Source organism: Cadophora gregata (assembly GCF_030347475.1).
Source record: "Cadophora gregata isolate MNR1 chromosome Unknown scaffold_14, whole genome shotgun sequence".
In the NCBI taxonomy this organism is placed as follows: Eukaryota; Fungi; Ascomycota; class Leotiomycetes; order Helotiales; family Ploettnerulaceae; genus Cadophora; species Cadophora gregata.
In genome coordinates, this window is record NW_026695937.1 from 1551406 (window position 1) to 1570548 (window position 19143).

At 48.1% G+C, this 19143-nt stretch overlaps 5 protein-coding genes across 5 annotated transcripts; 4 read left to right on the top strand and 1 right to left on the bottom strand.

Annotated features, from left to right (window-relative positions):
• The first annotated feature begins 1209 nt into the window (after positions 1 to 1209).
• Positions 1210 to 4535, top strand: ONS95_004533 (uncharacterized protein). The gene has a single exon (XM_058497898.1). It carries the CDS (start codon positions 2146 to 2148, stop codon positions 3520 to 3522), a length of 1377 nt encoding a protein of 458 aa, XP_058352628.1. The 5' UTR covers positions 1210 to 2145; the 3' UTR covers positions 3523 to 4535.
• A 493-nt stretch (positions 4536 to 5028) lies between these two features.
• ONS95_004534 (uncharacterized protein) lies at positions 5029 to 6187 on the top strand. Its single transcript, XM_058497899.1, has one exon. The coding sequence runs from the start codon at positions 5112 to 5114 to the stop codon at positions 5919 to 5921; it is 810 nt and encodes a 269-aa protein (XP_058352629.1). The 5' UTR covers positions 5029 to 5111; the 3' UTR covers positions 5922 to 6187.
• Positions 6188 to 6217: 30 nt separating this feature from the next.
• ONS95_004535 (uncharacterized protein) lies at positions 6218 to 7419 on the bottom strand (the record flags this gene model as incomplete). The annotated part of the gene is made up of 4 exons (XM_058497900.1): positions 6218 to 6254; positions 6302 to 6669; positions 6720 to 6881; positions 7234 to 7419. The coding sequence occupies 4 exons, from the start codon at positions 7417 to 7419 to the stop codon at positions 6218 to 6220; spliced, it is 753 nt and encodes a 250-aa protein (XP_058352630.1).
• An 821-nt stretch (positions 7420 to 8240) lies between these two features.
• On the top strand, positions 8241 to 10490 carry ONS95_004536 (uncharacterized protein; the record flags this gene model as incomplete). Its single annotated transcript, XM_058497901.1, has 2 exons — positions 8241 to 8696; positions 8781 to 10490. 2 exons carry the CDS (start codon positions 8241 to 8243, stop codon positions 10488 to 10490), a joined length of 2166 nt encoding a protein of 721 aa, XP_058352631.1.
• Positions 10491 to 16503: 6013 nt separating this feature from the next.
• On the top strand, positions 16504 to 18664 carry ONS95_004537 (uncharacterized protein). Its single transcript, XM_058497902.1, has 2 exons — positions 16504 to 17470; positions 17520 to 18664. The coding sequence occupies exons 1-2, from the start codon at positions 16908 to 16910 to the stop codon at positions 17947 to 17949; spliced, it is 993 nt and encodes a 330-aa protein (XP_058352632.1). The 5' UTR covers positions 16504 to 16907; the 3' UTR covers positions 17950 to 18664.
• The last annotated feature ends 479 nt before the right edge of the window (positions 18665 to 19143 follow it).

The following is a 19143-nucleotide window of genomic DNA, read 5'->3' on the forward strand; positions in this document are numbered from 1 at the left end:
TTGTGAATCAAGGGAGTGGGGTGGGATGAGTGGGGTGGAGTAGAAGAGATGGAAGCGAGAGGGTAGTGACTTGGATACAAAGCCTGTGGGTAAATGGAGGAAAGGCTGGGATCATCTACTTGATGCGTTGTATCATAGGCAGAATTGGGTGTGGTCGCTTCAGTCAGTCCCAGCGTGAAGCAGAGAAGAACATAGATGGGATTAAGAGAGGAGCTTCTTGGAAAGTCTACTGAGACTATGTCGTGAACATATTTAGCAGAGATGAAATCTATTTCTTTACATCTGGACCTTTGGTGTATTCTCCTTCAGCTACATGATTTGTTGACCATTGCGGCTTAGCTGAGGTGTCGCTTGAAGATGGCTTCTGTCTGATTAAAATATACCTCAATATTTACAAAAAATACATGAAAGGCCCAGGACTCACGTTCCCAGAGTCTTGTGTCTAGCAGAAACACTTGGTCACTCGTGCGTGGAATCATGAGTCAATCAACAAGGAACCTCGTTGCTGAGATACGGTTTGATATTTCCTCTATAACAATCAATAGACCAGTTCTTGGAGTTTTGAACCCATTTCTTATTTCTTTCAGTCAATAATAACATATAGTAATTGAGTCATGCATTTTGATGGACTCCTATAGGGGGGCTTCGGCTCGCGAAGAAGTAGAATACAATCGGTAAGCCCCTGACACTTGACGATATGTTGAAAATGAATGAATAAATAGGAAAAGCTGTAAGTGAGATGACCAAAAACATTCTCGGAGTTCAATATCCCGTTGTTGATTCAATCTCAGATCAATTGCTCGTTGGTAGAAAACCGCCTTTCTATTCCCGCTTCATATTTGTGCCCTGAACCAAAAAAGCCAGGGGTCCCCACAAGTGAACCCCACCTTTGAAGCCCTAAACTCAAACCTGTAAAGCACCAGCAAATCCCAAATGAGACTCGAGTATTCAAAAGAAGAAAACGCAAAAAATGATGGATTTTGCAACCTCCGTGAATCGAACACGAACCTCCACCTTACTTGACAGTTAAGTCTGGAAGGGTGGAACTGTGAATGGTTAGTGATTGTTTATGAGAATATGCTGAAAAGGCTGCTTACTCCTAACCATTGGACCAAGGAAGCTGTGATGAGATGTCGAAAATTTTCTTATACTGATAAATATCAGTAATAATATTTCCGCGGCTCTATCGGTGACCAACCCGAAGCGGTGGGGTGTTCTCGGCGTACCAGGTCACGCGTCTTTACCGCATTACTGCCGCGGTTGTCTACCTAGGTAGCATCTCTTTCTGCACTGATAACCTCACGTAACAGACCCCTTAAACGTTTGAAAGTTCATGATTTGATCACCACTCTGAAAATTGATTTCACCTGAATCTCGCATTCCCAGGATAGGAGGACAATCTCCTCATCCAGATGATCAGCTTAGAAAGTGCTGGGCTGGGTGACATCAGTACTTCCCATTCTCTGACGGTATCGATATAAGATCGCTGAACAAGTTTTGAGTATAGACACACCCTACACATATTTTTGAACTATAAGGACTGACTGGGGAATACGTTTAGGAGGGTGCATTACGCCTTGCAGAGGTTTGCTCTGCTTTTTGGACTTTGTTGTGCCCGTCTCCAATGTTGAGTCTCATTTGTTTCTACAAAGTACAGATTCTAAGAGATGACCATTGCGATTTGTTGAATTTTCCTTGTCCAGTATGATGGAGTGACATCCGGAACGAAGTATGATGGTGCTTCCTTCCAACGGAGTGGAGAGGGGCGAGAATCCCAGCATGTACTCAAGCAGCACAATGCAAATATGACAGTGGAAGGCACTGCCTAGTGGTACGTCAAGGTTTTCCGCAATGTAAAGCAACGAGCGACACATTAAAGATTTTCTGAGTTTGCCCAGTCACTATTTTTAGATCGCAAGGCTTCAAGGCAGAATTGAATTGTCCATGAGGCATATTTGTAAAGATGCAAAGTCATCATTGGCCAAGTTCCAAGCCAGCCTTGCGCTCCAAAGCTGGATTTCAGCTGGTCTGCAGCAACGAAGTGCTTTATAACGCATAATTTTCTAATAGCAATTTCCTTCTTGTCATCTGCTTGTCTATTTGGAGAATTTCAGTTCTTGAACTGTACTAAGTTGTGCGCGCAATATGTCCTGGTCTGGCCCACCCCCATCCTGGTACGGCCCTCCCCCAGTTTCTGGTTGGTGGGCATGTACCAAGTGTTGGGATTGGAATAGTCCTTACACCGCACCGAAGAACTGTGGTAGTTGCAATGCTCCACGGTTTGATTCCGAAGAGCCTGGGTCCAGAAAACAAGAGTTCTCTTATTCCAAAGAACGACTCGCCAAAGTCAGATTTGGGGAATTGTCAGCCCAGAGCGTAGAAGACAAGTCCCCTGCCGAAAAGATCTCCGAAAATACGACGAATGAAGTCCAGGGGAGCATCAACACATCGACGCAGTCTTCTACAAATTCATTTTTGCCGGATCAAAAACAACTTCGCGATCGTAACTCCCAACTCGGCTCGTCAGGCAACCAGCTAGAGAACAGCACTGATGAAGTTCTTCCTGCTGCCTCGTCGGAAGACACAACGTCAAGGCTCCATTTGGACGCTGGTGCGAATAATGAGAAAGGAAATCTTGGAGCTGGTGGACGACATATCAGCGATCGTACAATTGCATCTCAGGTAGCCGATGGACATGTAAATCATCGGACTGGCTTCCCTTGCGACCAAAATACAGCATTATCTGTTATTTCTGATGCAGAGTCCATTGGATTCTCAAGGACTTCATCCTTCATCTCACTTGCTGACAGCACGTTTTCCTCCATCGCCAGTGGCTCGTCACAATCCTCGGCAGCTGGTTCCACGGCACACACAGAACAATTTTCGAAGTTGGTATTTGAAGATGATATTTTACAGCCGACGTGCTTTGCGATTGTTGGTCTCATCTCTCTTGAGCGGTTCGAAAGGAAGCTAAGAAGGTCCCTGAGGTCCTTTTCAGCCGACCTTCTTGAAGAGGCGACATGCCCGCGAGAGCAAGAAGCCGCCAGATTTGTGAAGAAAAGGGCAAGGAACTGTGCCCACCTCATATGCAATGAGCTGAATGCTACCCGACAACTATTCAGAGACAAGCAGAACTTAGCTCCTCGACTGAGGGAGCAATCGTCAGAGTCGGAGTTTAGCGAAGATGAGGATGGAATGACTGACATCCGGGACCTGAGTGTGTTCATTCTCCAGTCTCATGCCTTCGAGCAGCTAAGAGAGAGCCTGAAATCATATCTTGCCCAGCAGATCTTCTCGTCCCTGCCATTCTCCGACTTGGATACTGGAAACACACCCTATGGAGCGACTTCTGTGATCAGCGACCCGAAACCCTGTGTAAATTTGCAGCAAACGTGCAGCGCCTGGCTAAGGTCCAAGTTCCGATGGCATACCTCTCCTAAGCTGAATGATGGCACAAATAAAGTGCAGTGGAAATGTGTGAGTACTCAGTTTCACTCCTGGACTACCTTCTTACTGTTCTAGCCATGTGGTGCAATTATCTGGGATATTTACGACGAGCTTGAACCAGGAGCGGCAAAACTTTTTGAGAGACAGCTTCGTAGAAGCTTGCGTATTCGTCATCGAAGCCGGAGTGGTTTCTCTATGAAAAGCTTCGCAATACTTCAAAGACTTTCGTCCTTGCCCTCAACTCTGTCGAAGCTAATAGGCACCATGATAGAGACATTCCGCAGCTCACCAAAACCCGACCTTCCCTCCTTTGAGACAAGGCAACCGCCGTCTAGAACGACATCCGTTCCATTGACAGCTGTTTCCACGCAGAGTCTATTCTTGTTACTCTGTGTTTGCAATAGCATTGGAGGTTCTCAAGTTGGTCTCGAACAACCCGCGGTCCACAGCATCGATTCGGATAGGCAACTGTTCGCTCTTCTCAGCAAGTCTTACCGCTCCCTTCGTCATCGCTGGTGGTCTTTCCTTTCTCTTTGGTCACTTCAAGATGTATTCTTCGTTCATTTCGAAATGTACAACGAAACACACGTGGACGTCCGAGAACGCGACTGCGTACCCACTTCGCCTGACTACTTGTACGAGAAATGCATGTTAAGGCCACCTATTGGTTCAAACACTCTAAAGCACTTTTTACAGTGCCCAGATTCTGCGGCGCTGGCCCGCCCGTGTCTAAAGAGGATACCACGGAAGATCGGAAATCGACTTACAACCTGCCCTGAAAAGGGTATATCGCCTGGCTGGGGACTACACTTCGTTGAAGGGTGGAACAAAAAGAAGATACTGATTTTATCATATGTGTCTTTCATTTGTAGCTGTGTGGTGGCTCTTATCCTATGTTTTTGGAAAGGTTTTAGTGTTCAGGATTCCGTTGGAATCGCCAGTTTCATTCTCGCCGTCTTCGCCGGCGGTGTCGTAACCTTTCAAGCGTCAACCAACATGATATAAATATGCTACTCTATAGAACAGCCTCTGTTAGCAACGCCATTCCAACTTTGACACCTTATATATCATCCTCAAACTTTTGAAGCATACTTAGAACGGCTGGACATGTCATGTTTCACGTGATTGGCCACTACTGGCAAGTACACCAAGATAATCACAGGGCAAGTGTCCTTGTGCCAAAAGTGATAAATACCTCGGTCTATTGAACTGTCAACTGATCTCATTGTGGTAAGCTTTAAATAGAAGACCATATGTAAACACACATCCACGACCTGGCGAGCCATTGGGTGTTTGTGAACTCTGGGACTTTCAAAGGAAGATGCAGACATCTCCACGCCGGTTATTACTCGTAACATGCGGTCGACAAAACAACTCTGGATGTTGGAAGTATGACCCAGCCCAAGACAATACACAAGGGGCAACAAAGTGTTCAAAGCGTGCCGATCGGCTGAAAAATGGAGGTAAGGCCCCACGAGTAACTACAGTAGCAATGTGGATGCCTGATTTTAGGCGGCTGCCGCAGGTCCAAGTAGAATAAGAGTCAACATGCCGCATTCATATCTCGATATTTCTGCAGCACTCCTGATTTTACTACATACTGTATCATAATAGCTTTTTCGCTTGACACTAGGGACAATTACATCACTCCTCAAGTCCCTGGCATGCCAACTTTTACTTCACTTAAATTTATCAAAACGATGATTGTTAACGATAGCTCCAAGAACAACATAAGGTCGCCAGACGACAATACGAAATATATGAAAGAAGCAGCACGGTGGATAAATCTCAGACCACAAACAGACCAATCGACGGCTCCAAAATCATCAACAATATCCAGCCTCACATCCAAGCTTAAATCCCTCATCCTCTCCAAAGACCAGCAAGACTCTACGGAGGACACAGGCCCAAAATTCCACCAATTCAGCCTCTTACCCAGCGAACTACAAGTCAACATCTGGACCTACGCAGCGCAAGCACCTCTAACCCACAGAAAAAATTACGGCATCCTATCCTCGCACCGCCTCCCCCCCTCATCCACAACCGAACGTCCAGACTCTGACCCAAACTCACCCTTACCAAGACCCATCCTCTACCCTCAATCAGACCCAACCCAAACATTCTCTTCCGCAACCCTCCCTCCCTTCTTCTCCCTCTCAGACCCAACCCCCCCTTCAGACCCCACCAACAAACTCTTCTTCCCCATCGCGCCACTGCTACACACATGTTCGCTCTCACGACATATCTTCCAGCGAGAATGGGAGCCGAGATTTCCTGAGCCGTTGAGGGAGATTATTAGGAGGACAGGGAGGTGGGTGGTGTTGATGACGACGTTGCTGGAGAAGCAGGGACTGGGGATTTTGGTGTTGGAGGAGGAGGTTGGGTGGGAGGGTGTGGGGATTTGGATGGGTGGGAGGCTGGATAGGAGGGAGGGGAGGGTGGTTACGTATTATTTGTTCAATTATATGTGGTAAGAGGGGAGTGGAAGGCAAGATGGGGGATGGGATGATAATGGGTCTTGAGAGGAGGGTTCGGAATGTGACACGTGGGGTGTAACTCTTTAAGAGGAGTGTTAACGAACTTGGGAGTCTTTCTGACGGGAATAGTATTTGTATGAAGAATGAAAGATGCGGGAAGGATCCGGAATTCAGTGCCAGGAAGTCTTCGAAGACAAGACAGTTAACTGGGGGTTCGTAAAGTCGACGTGTGGAAACGTGCGATATTTGTATTGTAGGCTCTATTCATTTGGTTTAGCCTGAGCTAAATTCTATCAATCTTGGTATGCCGCCAGCTCCTTGTCATTCCAACTATTCATGTCAGCCACTGCCACCAGACAAAAAGTATGTAAACTCACCTCAAGAACTTCCCACTCAGCTCCTTCTCTGCACCAACAGCCAACCTAGCCATAACGTTCCCCGGCTGTTCAGGCTTCAACAGCTTCCCCTCCTCATGCAAACTCTTGAATTTCTTCGCATCCTCACCATCCATCACAGCATGGTTTCCTCTCACCTCAACCTGCATCTCCGTATCAACAACACCAGGTCTTACCGAAACCACTGTGATATCTGGCTCTTCAGTAGCTAGCGTACCAGCGAGATGGTTCAGAGCTGCTTTCGAGGATCCATATGCGCCCCATGTTGAGTACGTGTTTGAGGATGCACCAGACGAGGTTAGTATGACTTTTCCTTTGCTAGAGCGGAGGGCTGGTAGAGCAGGTTGGATCTGTGGGATTTTAGATAATGACCAATAAAGGAGAGATTACGTGGACGTACGAATCCAACCAAGCTGAAGAAATTCACGTCGTATGCTTTGCGCCATTCTGCGGGGGTGCTATCTGCTATGCGCTTGACTGGAGAAAGTGTGCCGTGGTTGAGTATCAAGGCGTCGAGAGTCTTGAATGAGGAGAGAGCAAGTGAGATGGCCTTGAACCCGACCTGATTGCAAGTCAGATGCCGTAATAAAGCAATATTTTCAAGTAGATATAAATGCCGCTAGGAGAAAACGTAGCGGCCATGACTTCCGGAACCGTCCAAGTCCAAGCTCCATTCAAGAAGAGGAAGGTGTATAGGCAACAGATAACAAGAAACGCACGCCCAAGACTTGATACGAATACTCTTCAATCGAGAAGCTTCTCTCTTACGGAATCCAAGCACTTGCTTCCAGAACCCCCTCATCCGTCCAAGCGGAAACGTGACATCTCACCGTAGTATTCATGTACCTAGGCACACTAACAGCGCAACGAAAATCGAATCTTGACAGAAGGCCCAAGAAAATATCTACTTATACCTCAAAGTCCCCCAAATCCGCTGCTAGAAAGTCAACTTGCCCCGGGAATTCCTTCTTCAGCGCCTCCATCGGTGCAGCCGTCCGAGCTACCAGGAAAACTTTGTGGCTCCCCTTGAGCAAAAATCGCGCGATAGCGAGTCCAATACCTCGGCTTGCGCCAGTGACGAGAATGTTCTTTGTTGACATGGCGAGACCTGTATGGTGGGTGATGATTGGAGGGGAAAAGTAGCTGCTCGCAGTATGAAAGTGGGTGGTGATTGCCGTGGGGTGAAGAGGTCCTGAAGTGGGGCAGATCCTTGCTGCCTTTTTGAGACGTCACTTCATGGGAATCTCGCTCACAAAACCTTCTTCTTCCCAATGCAACAAAAGACACCACAACAACACCACTTCTCACTGTCCTCCAAAGGATTGAAATCATTTCAGAATATTCATGACCTACCAAGGGTCCAGCCCAAACAGTATCTTGTGCCTGACCTATCCCTCTGTGGGGTTTTCGGAGGTTCAATGCATGAGTGATATTCAGACAGGCCTCGAGACCTGTTTTGTCCGTGTTCATATTGTTTGTCCTTCTTCATATTGCACAAGTACGCGTTTTATTTTTATCATGGTAGTGCGTTTATCTGCGACTGTATTTCCATCCGGTCTGCTCATTGTCGAAACGCTCATAATGGGAGGACTTCTGCTCGGTATTGAGAAGCATCTCAATCTATGGCTTTCGAGCAAACTCTTTTATATTCAATCATGTCATCTATAGTCCTTGGATTTCATGTTTCAGTTCCTGACCAACATCATCCAGCCCCTACTTCAAACTTGATATCTTTGATCCCTTACTAAGGCCCCTTCTGATTCAGCTTCCGCTTCGCCGCACATATGAGCCTTTGATTTCAACTTCAAAGCACTATCTTGAATCTCTTTCTCAAAAACGGTATCTTCAATGTGCTGTATAAGTATACTGTCCCTCGAAGGAAAGTACTTGTAAGGAGTTGTGATATTCACATCTCGCCAAAATGCAGGACCTTGGACTATGCGAGATATGCCCCCAGATCGACTTCAAGCGTCATATTTACGGAGATAATGGCTTCCGTTACCGAGTACCACACTTGGAAACGGGTACCATTCACATGCTGCGTGAGAGGAGCACAGGCTGTGCTGTATGTTACGTCGCGTATCATAGTTTTGGCAAGGAGACAATGGACGACTTGCGATGCCATCTGTACGCGACAGACTTCTGTATGTGCCCTATCAAAATCTCAGATGAACACGAAGAGAGACTAGTCTGCGAGCATCCCAAGCACATCGTGTTCACGCTCAACTCAAAGCCCCCTCGGTATGCGGGATTCCAGATCTGCCTTGATCGCCGTGCAAAAAGAGTCGACCGCGATATTAATATTGCCGGCTTTGTCGAATCAACAGATGATTCTTGTTTCACAGGACGGGCAGTGGCAGATAAGGCAGATTTGAGAGTACTCCGGCAATGGCTTAAATTGTGCGAATTTCACCATGGGACTGAATGTCACGATCCAATCTGACCAGGATCTCCTGCACAGCCCAAGAACTTCCTTGTTATAGATGTGGAACAGAAGTGTATCATTTCAGCACCACCAGACTGCCGTTTCGTGGCATTATCGTACGTATGGGGTTCAGCGAAACAGAAGAAGCTGACACGAAAGAACTGGGATGTGTTGAGCCAGCCTGGGGCACTTGATGCAGACGATGTACCAGCCACTATTTGGGACACTATCTTGCTTACCAGATCTTTGGGAGAGATATATTGTTGGATAGATGCTCTTTGCATATTTCAAAACGACCCTGCAAGTCAACAGGATCAGATCTCGCAAATGGGTGCTATCTACTCGAGGGCACTTGTCACAATCGTCAATACTGCTGGAGATGGAAGTACGGGATTGCCCGGGATGCGTGTCGGAACAAGGAATCTCCAACATATCAAAATTAGGCTACGTGATTTCGACCTGGTCAAGGCACACGATGATGTGGACATCTACGGAGACTCACGACACAACATATCCATGTGGGAAAAGCGGGCTTGGACCTACCAGGAACGAATCTTCTCTAGACGGCTGATAATCTTTCGCAAGAAACAGATCTACTGGCACTGTAGAAGTGCAACTTTTGTCGAAGAAAAGATCCTAGAAACGCGAGGACCTCCAACAGTGCTCGCAAGCATGGAGCGAATGATCACCAGGCTACCAGAAATTCCAAGAAATTTGGCCGATTACACAAGCCGGTTGCTGAAAATGAAAACAATCGACGACAAAGAGTACCATTTATATAGGTCATTCGTCAAGGGTTACACAGTCCGCCAACTTTCTTACGGATCTGATGCTCTGAACGCATTTGCTGGCGTGTCTCGAGCTCTCTCGCTGCTAGGAAAAGCGGAGTATATCTGGGGCCTTCCGAAGTCAAGCTTTTCAGACGCTCTGACGTGGTCGGCGAAGGGTCTACAGAAGAATCCCTGTCTGCAGAACATCTTACGACGAGATGGGACGATCGTCCAGTTGCCATTTCCAAGCTGGTGTTGGGCATCTCGAACCTACAGTACATCGACCGAGTATGTAGGAGGAATCGACTGCTTTGAAAGGGGCATAGCCCTTGCGCCACATCTCATAATTTTCTACAGTTGTCTCACCGATGGAGGAGTGGTAAGAATCACCCAAGTCTCTGATGATAGCGAAGAAGGTTCCCAACCGAAGCCGGCGGGCAATAGCATGACTTCAAAATGGCTCGGGTATCCGCGTATCCACAACACTCTCAAGCCTACATCCGACTTATCCGACCAGGAAACTATCCACTCTGGAGAATTGAAATTTTGGTCAAGCGTCGCTACTGTTTACTTATTCACAGAAAAACAGCGACTTCGTGGAAAACCACGTACCACTTTCCTCTCCTCCCGCGGAAGCATTCTGATGGCATCAGCTCACCTCGACTCAAACCATTACAGATCGCCGGAAGACTCACGAGTCCCTAAACAAGTCCGCGAGGCTGACTTGAGAAATATACAAGGTAAAGCTTTGGAAGGCGACTGTCACATTACCATCCTCGATCTTGTGATAGTCCACGGCGAGATCACACAGACTGCGGGTGGGATTTCGGGACTTTCTAGTACAGGGAGAGTATTGCGTGCCTTGGCTGTTGGGTGGGAGGATGGAGTTGCCATTCGAGAGGGCTTTGTGCTTATTGCGGAGGAACATTGGGTGGGATTGGAGAATAGAGAGTGGAAGCTAGTGACGATGCGGTGACTTCAATGTAATGATTATGGTTCCATCTATCACGCTGAAGGTGCAGAGATGTCCGAGTGGTTCTGTCTAGACTCGAGCTGCAATGTTTATTCGAGTCACCAAATTCTTTCAGTGTTGAACACTAAGGAGACTGAGAGAGACTTGACTTTATCAACAGACCAATGAGGCACATATCTAATTCAGACTCACGTCTCAAAGCTAACCTCTCGCTACGAGACTCAACCCAAACCTACGTGGGAGTGAAAAGGTAACTTGGGCTGGTATACAAGGCAGAAGAAGTTGCGATCGGGAATTCGAGACATCTTCATCTCACACATGGAAAATTTTCAGGGTTCGAGATACAGAGCACGCTGAGAAGGACCGAATCAAATAGAAAATTAAAGCTGTCCTTACCCCAGAGCACACTCTGACAGCAAGCTTCTGCAGACCTGGGTACATTCCACACGTTAACGTTCCTGCGCACTCGATACTGTAAGCCCTGTAAGCGTATCAGGACATGAAACCTCTGTCCGTCGCTGGAACCTCAGACGCCAGCAAGACCTCCGGGATGTCAAGATTCCTAACTACCACAAAAGTACAGATCAGGTAAGCACAGCATGCAGTATAGATCGAGACCGAGACCGAGATCTTGATATACAGTGTGAACCTGTCATATGTATGTGACGTCGGATAGGTGAGACGAGGTTCTGGATCGAGGTCAGGTGAGTCAGTAGCCATGCTTGGTTGTCTCTCTCTCGTACCTTGTTTTTGGTTGTGATGCCGCGTTAGTGCGTGCTGGCGATTACACTGTAGAGATTGTGTAAATAGGAGTGTGGCGACGGAGGTGCCGGCTAGGATGTGTATGCCTTGCTCTACGCAGAAAACCACGATCTTGAGAAAGGAGAGGGTAGCCTAAACTTGCTGCCCGGCAAGTTTGCGCATCATTGACAAGGATAGCCGTCCTGTGTTTGAAATCCTGCGGTATTCCTCCCGTTCTAGTTCTTCCACGCATGTCCCATGTAAGAACTCTAATCCAGATCATACTCCTTCTTTCTCACTGCATGCTTCTTGTTGACCTGTTGACACATTATCCCGCTTCTTATTTTCCATTTCTTGTTTCCATCACACACGTGAGACCATCCCATCACGCGAACGTCCCTAGTCTTCATCACATACCTTAGGTACAGTAGGACAGAAGATTGGTACACCTCATCCCATAACCGGGTTCTGGTTTGCGCGCGCGTGTGTGTGTGTGTGTGTGGGTATATATGCAATGTTTGGTTTCACTCCTCTCGGCTCGGTTCGGGTCTTTGCAGGTGAGTACGAGAATAAGGGAGATATGCGATGGAATTAAATGCGATGCGATGTGAGGGCCCGATTCTTTGGAAAGGTGCATGGACCTAGAGATGTAGATGATGAGATTGAGATTGAGGTTGACGTTGAGATTGAGTGCTGATGACTGTCTGACGTCCTGCAGGCAGGCGATGTAAAGGTGAGGGAGCAGGAAGAGGGTGAGGTTTGCGAGCGGACGGGATGGTTGCCGTGAAGGGAGTGTGGGGGATCGTGGAGAGGAATGGAATGGATAAAGTGAGGAATCACCTACAAAGCTGGAGCTGAATAGGCAGTGGTGGAGGAACTTGAAGAGAGTTCATCTGTTGTTCCTGTGGTGTGGGGGGAACGAAGGAATGAAGCAGTTGTATGGAACAATGACGGGTAGCTAGGTATTGACCTTGGTTCTTTTAGTGAAGGTAGGTGAGTGACCGAGGAGATGCTATTATGGAAAATATGCACTGTTGTCTCTCAGAAGACGCATCGAGAAGAGAAGGAGTAAGTCGTTACCGCATCGCATCGCAAAACATATCGCGTTTAGCTGCAGTTCTCCGTACAGCCAACGGGCAAGTAAACCATCCAAGCAACCGCTCAATGAACCGACAACAGGAATCCTTCACTATCCAACTCCATCAATGTTTGGAAATGAGCAAAAACCAAGCCCGTGATTCGATCTAATTCCATCCACAAATAAAATTTTTCGTTGGTTTAGATTGAATAGAAACGAAACGAAACGAAACGAAACGAAACATAACGAAAACGAAAACAAACAAACCAGACGTCAAACAAACCCGGAAGCTGGGATTATTCATTGTTTTGTCTCCTGTTCGGTCTAGACCTCTTACCAGACCGACCTGGTCCTGCATCAGTCTCAGGAAGCGCCAGCCAGCCCAGCCTTGCTTCCTCTCTGAGACTCCCACCCAGTCAGTCATGTCATCAGCCCTGTCAGACAGCGAAGTCAACTTTAAATCTCCGTGATGCAGATGCAGATTGATGGGACGATGGTAAATTATTGTCGATCCCGAAGGTCTAGCTGCCACTTTCGCACTATTTTTTTTTTCTTACTTAATCTTGAATCCCGGGTTTTGAAAAGGGAAGTTGCGTATATGGAGACTGATATATGAGGTGGGTGTCGGGTAGGGTTTTGTGGAGTGGAGATGCGATGAAGATGAAACGGATCTAGGGGATTAAAGTTTTTTCGATGAGTGAGAGAGGAGGCACGGGTACGGGTAGGTAGATTTCGTTCGTGGCATGTTTAAGTTTAAAGGTAGAGTTTAAGATCCACTGGGATGGGGAGGGGAGGGGAGGGGAGGGGAGGGGATATTGCACAGGTACAGTAATAATTCGTCGGATCGGAAGGTTTAAATTCCAAACTCCACTGGGTTTGGGTGGGCAGGAGGCAGGGGATATAATTTACTTTTCGCAGGAACTTGGAATATTTGAAGGTTAAAAATTTAAGCTCCACTGGGAAACGTCACGGGTGGAGATCTAGATCTTGAGGGGTTCGGAAGTTTACTCTGCAGACGATTACAGGAGGCAAAAGTATTACTGGGTGCAGAAGGAGTTACCTGATAAAGAAGGGCAAGGGGAAGGGTAACATACATAACAGTCTATCAATCAAACTTGTCTTTCTTTCAAAATGACAAGATTGATATATATCCCAACCTCATCGTCCAGTACCATTGTAAATTACCAGTAAGATATGCCAAGGGTTGAATGACCGCGGCAGTTAGTCATCTCATCCCATCCCATCCCATCCCACGATCCACTACCTACTACTCCATCACGGCATTGACGTGCCCTGATTGCCAAGTCGTCCAAGGCTGTTGTTCAGTGGGGCGGGACCCAAGGATCAAAATCCCAGAGTGGAGAATCGTCAAAATTTTAGAGTAGGTACGCGAGTACAGTACAGTACAACCACAAACCACTCTTCTCGAAACATACCCTTGCTTTTGGCCAGATCTGAGAATCTTCCCGAGGGCGAGGGTCTTATTTTTCTGACGGGGGCAGGGGAGAGGGGGAGGGGGATTTATGGCGAATAGGAAGGGGATCTTATAGGTAGATTTGAGAGGGAGGATGTTATTGTGGGTAAGTAAGTGGGGAGGGTGGTGCAGATTGGCGGAAATCAGATGAGGGGCCGGATGTGATTATTGCGATTGTGAATCCCTTCATTTTTGTTTTGGAGATTGGAGATTAGAGATTAGAGATTAGATTTGAGATTAGAAATTTGAGATTTGAGTGACGAGGTAATTTACAAGGGCTGAGAAATGAGGTGATTAAGGTATGTGGGGTCGGGAAAATTCGTGTTTGGTTTGAGTGAGTGAGTGAGTGAGTGAGTGAGTGAGTGAGTGATTTGTTTGATGAACCGTCAGATCACAACTTCCTGGAGATTTGACAGCGTGGCTCCACAGCGGATGAGCCCGGACTGACTGACTGATGCGACAAGAAGTGAAATGACAGTTATCGAGAAGGATGATAGTGGGAGGTTTTCCGCGAGGGAGAATACCTAAGATAGGTAATGGCTGGACGCCGAGATATCTGTAAAATCACATTGTTATCACGAGACGTGGTGTTTGCGCGAGGCTTGGGGCTTGAGCAAATGGGTATTTTGCGTTGCGCCTACATCTCCTCCTTATTTATCATTCTCGCGAGCGCAAAGGTACTGGCTGAGACCAAAATTCAATAGTACCTAGAAATACGAAAGGTCTGTTCGTTCTCGTCTTGTCCTCCTCATAAAATTACCACACCAAACCTCACCTGATCCCTCCCGTATTTCTGTATTTGGCGCCGGCAAGTCCAACGATCGCTGACTGGGCTGGCTTTGCTTCAATCGGGTGGACTACTACTGGAGGAGACGGGACGGGTTCCTGGATTTTGAAATGCAGGAACGGGAAAAGGGTTGAGGGGAGGGGAGGGGAGCAGGCCAGGGCAGGCCAGGCCAATGAGAGAGGTGAAGTGGCCTGTAGCGAAGCTGGCTTCCCGCCCATTTTTCACACCACCCCGCGAAAATAAAATAAAGTGAGTGTGGCGCTGGCAGGCTGGGATGATCCCATTCCCCCTTGGTGCGCCCCTATCGTAAAGTTTACTGTACCGTACCGTATCCATCTCACTTGCGACGAAGGATCTGAGGGGTCTGGGCGCTGGGCACTGGGCACTGGGCAGGGCCGGATGGTGAGCCTGGAGGAGTGCAGGAGTGATGTTTGAAGCGACACATGGGTGAGGGGATGGATGGATGGATGTTGGAGAGGCAGGAGTTCGGATGAACTGATTTGGAGGGAGGTGCTGGCTGTGGAACGTGAGTGTGTTTGATGGGGGTTGTTTGGTGACGTAGAATAGAATGTTTGGATTGATACTTGGCCAGTCATACAGCTGTGTCCACGGGTTTGTGTGGGCCGGGCCTGAGAATGGGTTGGTTAAGGTTCCTCTGTTTGATCCAACCTATCTACCTCCGTAACTGATTGATGGCCGACCATGACCAAGGTACATAGCGGAGGTGCTGACCATGGCAACAGCGTGGCAATGGCAACGGCAAATCTACGGTAGGCATGACGAAAATTCAAATCAGATGAACCATTCCATCCATTATTGAAACCCCAAGTAAGCTTGGGACTTTTGACACGACTCGACACCTGGAACAACTTGGCATTTGGCGTTGCAGCAGCAGCAGCAGCAGCAAGCCCGGGTCTTTTTCTGTGCGTGGTGAGCTGTAGGTAAGCTCCATGCCATAGCAGAGGGCCGGCGCTCGCACGGTCTGAATCATGAGTTTGCATTTTTAGGGTTCTCAACAGGAATTTAGACCTGGTCAGGGTCTTCACACGGCAGATAACCGAGATGTGCTTGCTGGCTCTGGCTGCATACAGTACAGTACAGTACAGTACACTCTCAACTATTCTTGTCGTCGATCCAGTACTTCGTACAGCTTATGCGCTGCTGCAGTCAGCTCTTCTAGAACCAACCAGACATAGAACTGCTGCCGATGGAGGGTTGCATGCAGACGGACGATCACTTCGAGACCTCCCCTTTCGTGCAGTGGGTAAGTGCAAAAATACAACAATGCCATTATTACTGTTGTTTGTTGTCGTATATTATGTGATTTGGGGCTGCAGCGAGGCCGATGACAGCACCCATATTTATATTTACTCTACATACCGTGTATACAAAAATACAGAATCATGTATCAACCCCTATGTGCAGCAACAATTGCTCCCATACTGTGCCACCATGTCCCTCCATCACCAACTCTCTCCATGATTCCTGAATGTGTTGTGCTGGGTTGTATTGGATCGTGGTGTTGTGGATGTGCACAGATGGCCTTCTGATCCCAAATTGCTGCCCACTCGCACCCATCCAAAGGCAATCTCTCATCTCTCGTGATGGCTTCAATTCCCTCGCCTACCTCGTCATCGGAAATGAGAAGACTTGATCCCAAGGCAGCGCCATTCTGGTTTGTGGCACGAAGGATGATCGTTTCAAGTGACGGCGACGCGGATTGGCCTGCCCCTGAGCGTTCCCAGGCCTACCCGAGCCCGTCGACGCGGAGAGGTCGGGCTAATCGGGCTAATCGGGCGCCCAGGGGAAAATTGAAATTAGAGCACGCACTAGCGGCTGCGCTAGACCCTCGCTAGATTAGCGCGCTCTTCCCCCCGGCCGCTCCTTGCCTTCCCCCGCTCATTTCCCACCCTCATGCGCCGCCCTCTTTACAACACCATCGCCGACTTGAGGTCGCTCTTTGTTCTCTCCTGCCTTACCACCACTTCCTCCATCACCTTCAATTCTCGTCATTCGTGACACTTACACTCCTTCAGGAAAACCCCGCGGTCAACACCTCTGTCCATTCCTTCCAGTCTGTTGATACCCTCCTTCACATTCACGAATTCCATTCGTCGCACCAACCACCCACGCGCCGCGCCCGCTCGCCCACATTCCATTCTTCGACAGAATCATAAGTACAAGCAGTGCTGCCAGCCCGACACGGTCTCGAATACGAAACACAACTCTACGCGGTCGACCCCGTCCCAAGTACAAGTACTCCAGCTTTCTCGAAGAAAGTAAACAAGACGATCAACACCAGTGAACCATCTCCAAACACTCATTCACCTCGAATCCAAGATGCGTTCCTCAACTGTTCTCGCTATCCTCGGTGCCACGGTCGCCATTGCGTCTCCACTCAACCACCAGGGCTTGCACCACAAGAAGGCCTACGTGACTGATATCGTTACTGATATCGTCTACGTTACCGTGACTGCTGGTGAACCTCTTCCTACCACCGTTCCCGACATCACTCCCGACACCACCATCGTCGTCAAGCACACCGTCTTCGCTCACCACAAGCCAAAGTCGTCTGCTCCTCCAAAGCCAACTACTACCCCCCCTCCTCCTCCACCACCTGTCCCAACCCCCGCTGCCGTCCCAGAGCCACAGCCAACTCCCGTCGCTCCAGCTCCTGAACCAGTCGTCGAGGCTCCTGCTCCAGTCGTTCAGTCCGTCCCAGATGTCAAGGTTGCCGCTACTCCAGTTGCTTCCGACGCGAAGCCAACTGACTACCAATCCTCTGCTCTGTTCCATCACAACAAGCACCGTGCTAACCACACCGCTGATGCATTGGTCTGGGATACCACTCTTGCTGGCTATGCTGACAAGATTGCCAAGAGCTGCGTCTTCGCTCACGACATGTAAGCTACCTTTTCCTGATTCCGCAATCCTACGACTGACATCAATTAGGACTCAAGGTGGTGGTGGATACGGACAGAACCTTGCCGCTTACGGTACCACTGCTGATATGGGATCGATCGATCTCTCAACTGTCGTCGGTGATGCCATTACCAACCAGTGGTACTATGGTGAGGCTGCTAACATGCCATACGGACAAAACAGCCCTGCTGTTTCCGGCGTTCCTGAGTACCTCCACTTCTCTCAGGTCCTATGGAAGAGCACCACCAAGGTTGGATGCGCCACCGTTCAATGCGGAGCTGGTACCATCTTCTCCTACCACAGCTTGTACACTGGTAAGCATTCTCCATCTTCTTCAAAGTTCTTCACTCACATGGCTCCAGTCTGCAACTATGCAAAGACCGGCAACGTTCTTGGATCATTCGCATCTGAGGTCACTGAGCCAATCGGTCTTCCCGGTATCACTGCCAACATCTCGTAAACGTAGCGAGTATCTTGTGCAACATGACGCGTGCGTTTTGAGGCATATTATGGGCTCTGGAAGCGGCTATCTTTCATGTACGATTTTAGGAGGTAGTTGGCGTCGTGGCTGGTCCGCGCTTGACAACTCCTCGACACAACTCTTCATCCAAAACAAAATAAGGTTGCACATGTTGGTATAGAATCATCCCTCCAGAGGTGTGACGAATTTTCTTGCAATCATTCTACATTTCGGCCCTGCTCTTCATCATGCAATCAGTCTTCCCTTCCAACTCGTTTATTCGATCGAGATGAACGGAATTCGATCAATACCATGGTGGTTTCGATCGGCATTGACACTTTGTCTCTGCTGCGAACGTTCTGAGCGGGCATTTTCACTTCTTTGTACTTACACTTTTTACACATGAGTCTCTTCCCACGAACCAAAAAATGGAAGGCTCCTTGCCCTCAGGCATCTGCATGGAATTCGGTATTCTTCGTTCTTTTTCTTCTCTTTCCTGTGTGATGAAGTGACTGGTGATGGTGACGACATGACATCCGGAAGCAAGCACGGGTTGTGGATTTCCTTGTGACGTTGTGCATCGTGGGCTTGGAGGGATTGAGGGAATGGTAGGAAGAAAGGAGTCCTTCCGGCTGGCAAGAGACAATCAATGTCTATGCATAGGCGTAGCGCGAGATAGCAAGAAACGAAGATGGTATCGATGATGAATTAAAGACTCAAGATCCTGATCCTGTTGGGAAATTCCGTCTGCTTGTTTGTATTTGTGAAGAAGGGAAGTGAAGTGAGAATAAGCTCGTCTCGTTTGATAATCAACCTCGGGAAGGGGAAGGGGAAAGGGGGGGGGGGGGGGTGTAAGTGATGTAGGTAAGGTATTCGACTGACAATAAGCGTGAAACCGCAACAGGTCGCCTACCTTGGATTTGCGACAGTGCAAGTCAGGTAGGTAAGGTAGATAGGTGGCTGGGTGGTTGGTAGCTTATTCATGACTCGATCGATAGGTACCTACCTACCTCTTGTGATAGATAATGATTTTAGGATAATTATTAATATTCTTTAAGTCTGGAGAGGAAGATTTTTGTATTTTATTTGAGTCCGGCGGAGGTGTGCATTTTGACTGTTGAGTAAGTAGGTGAGGTGAGGTTAGGTAGGTTCAGGCGGCTCAGATTAACTCACGCGGAAGTACTCTATCTACAG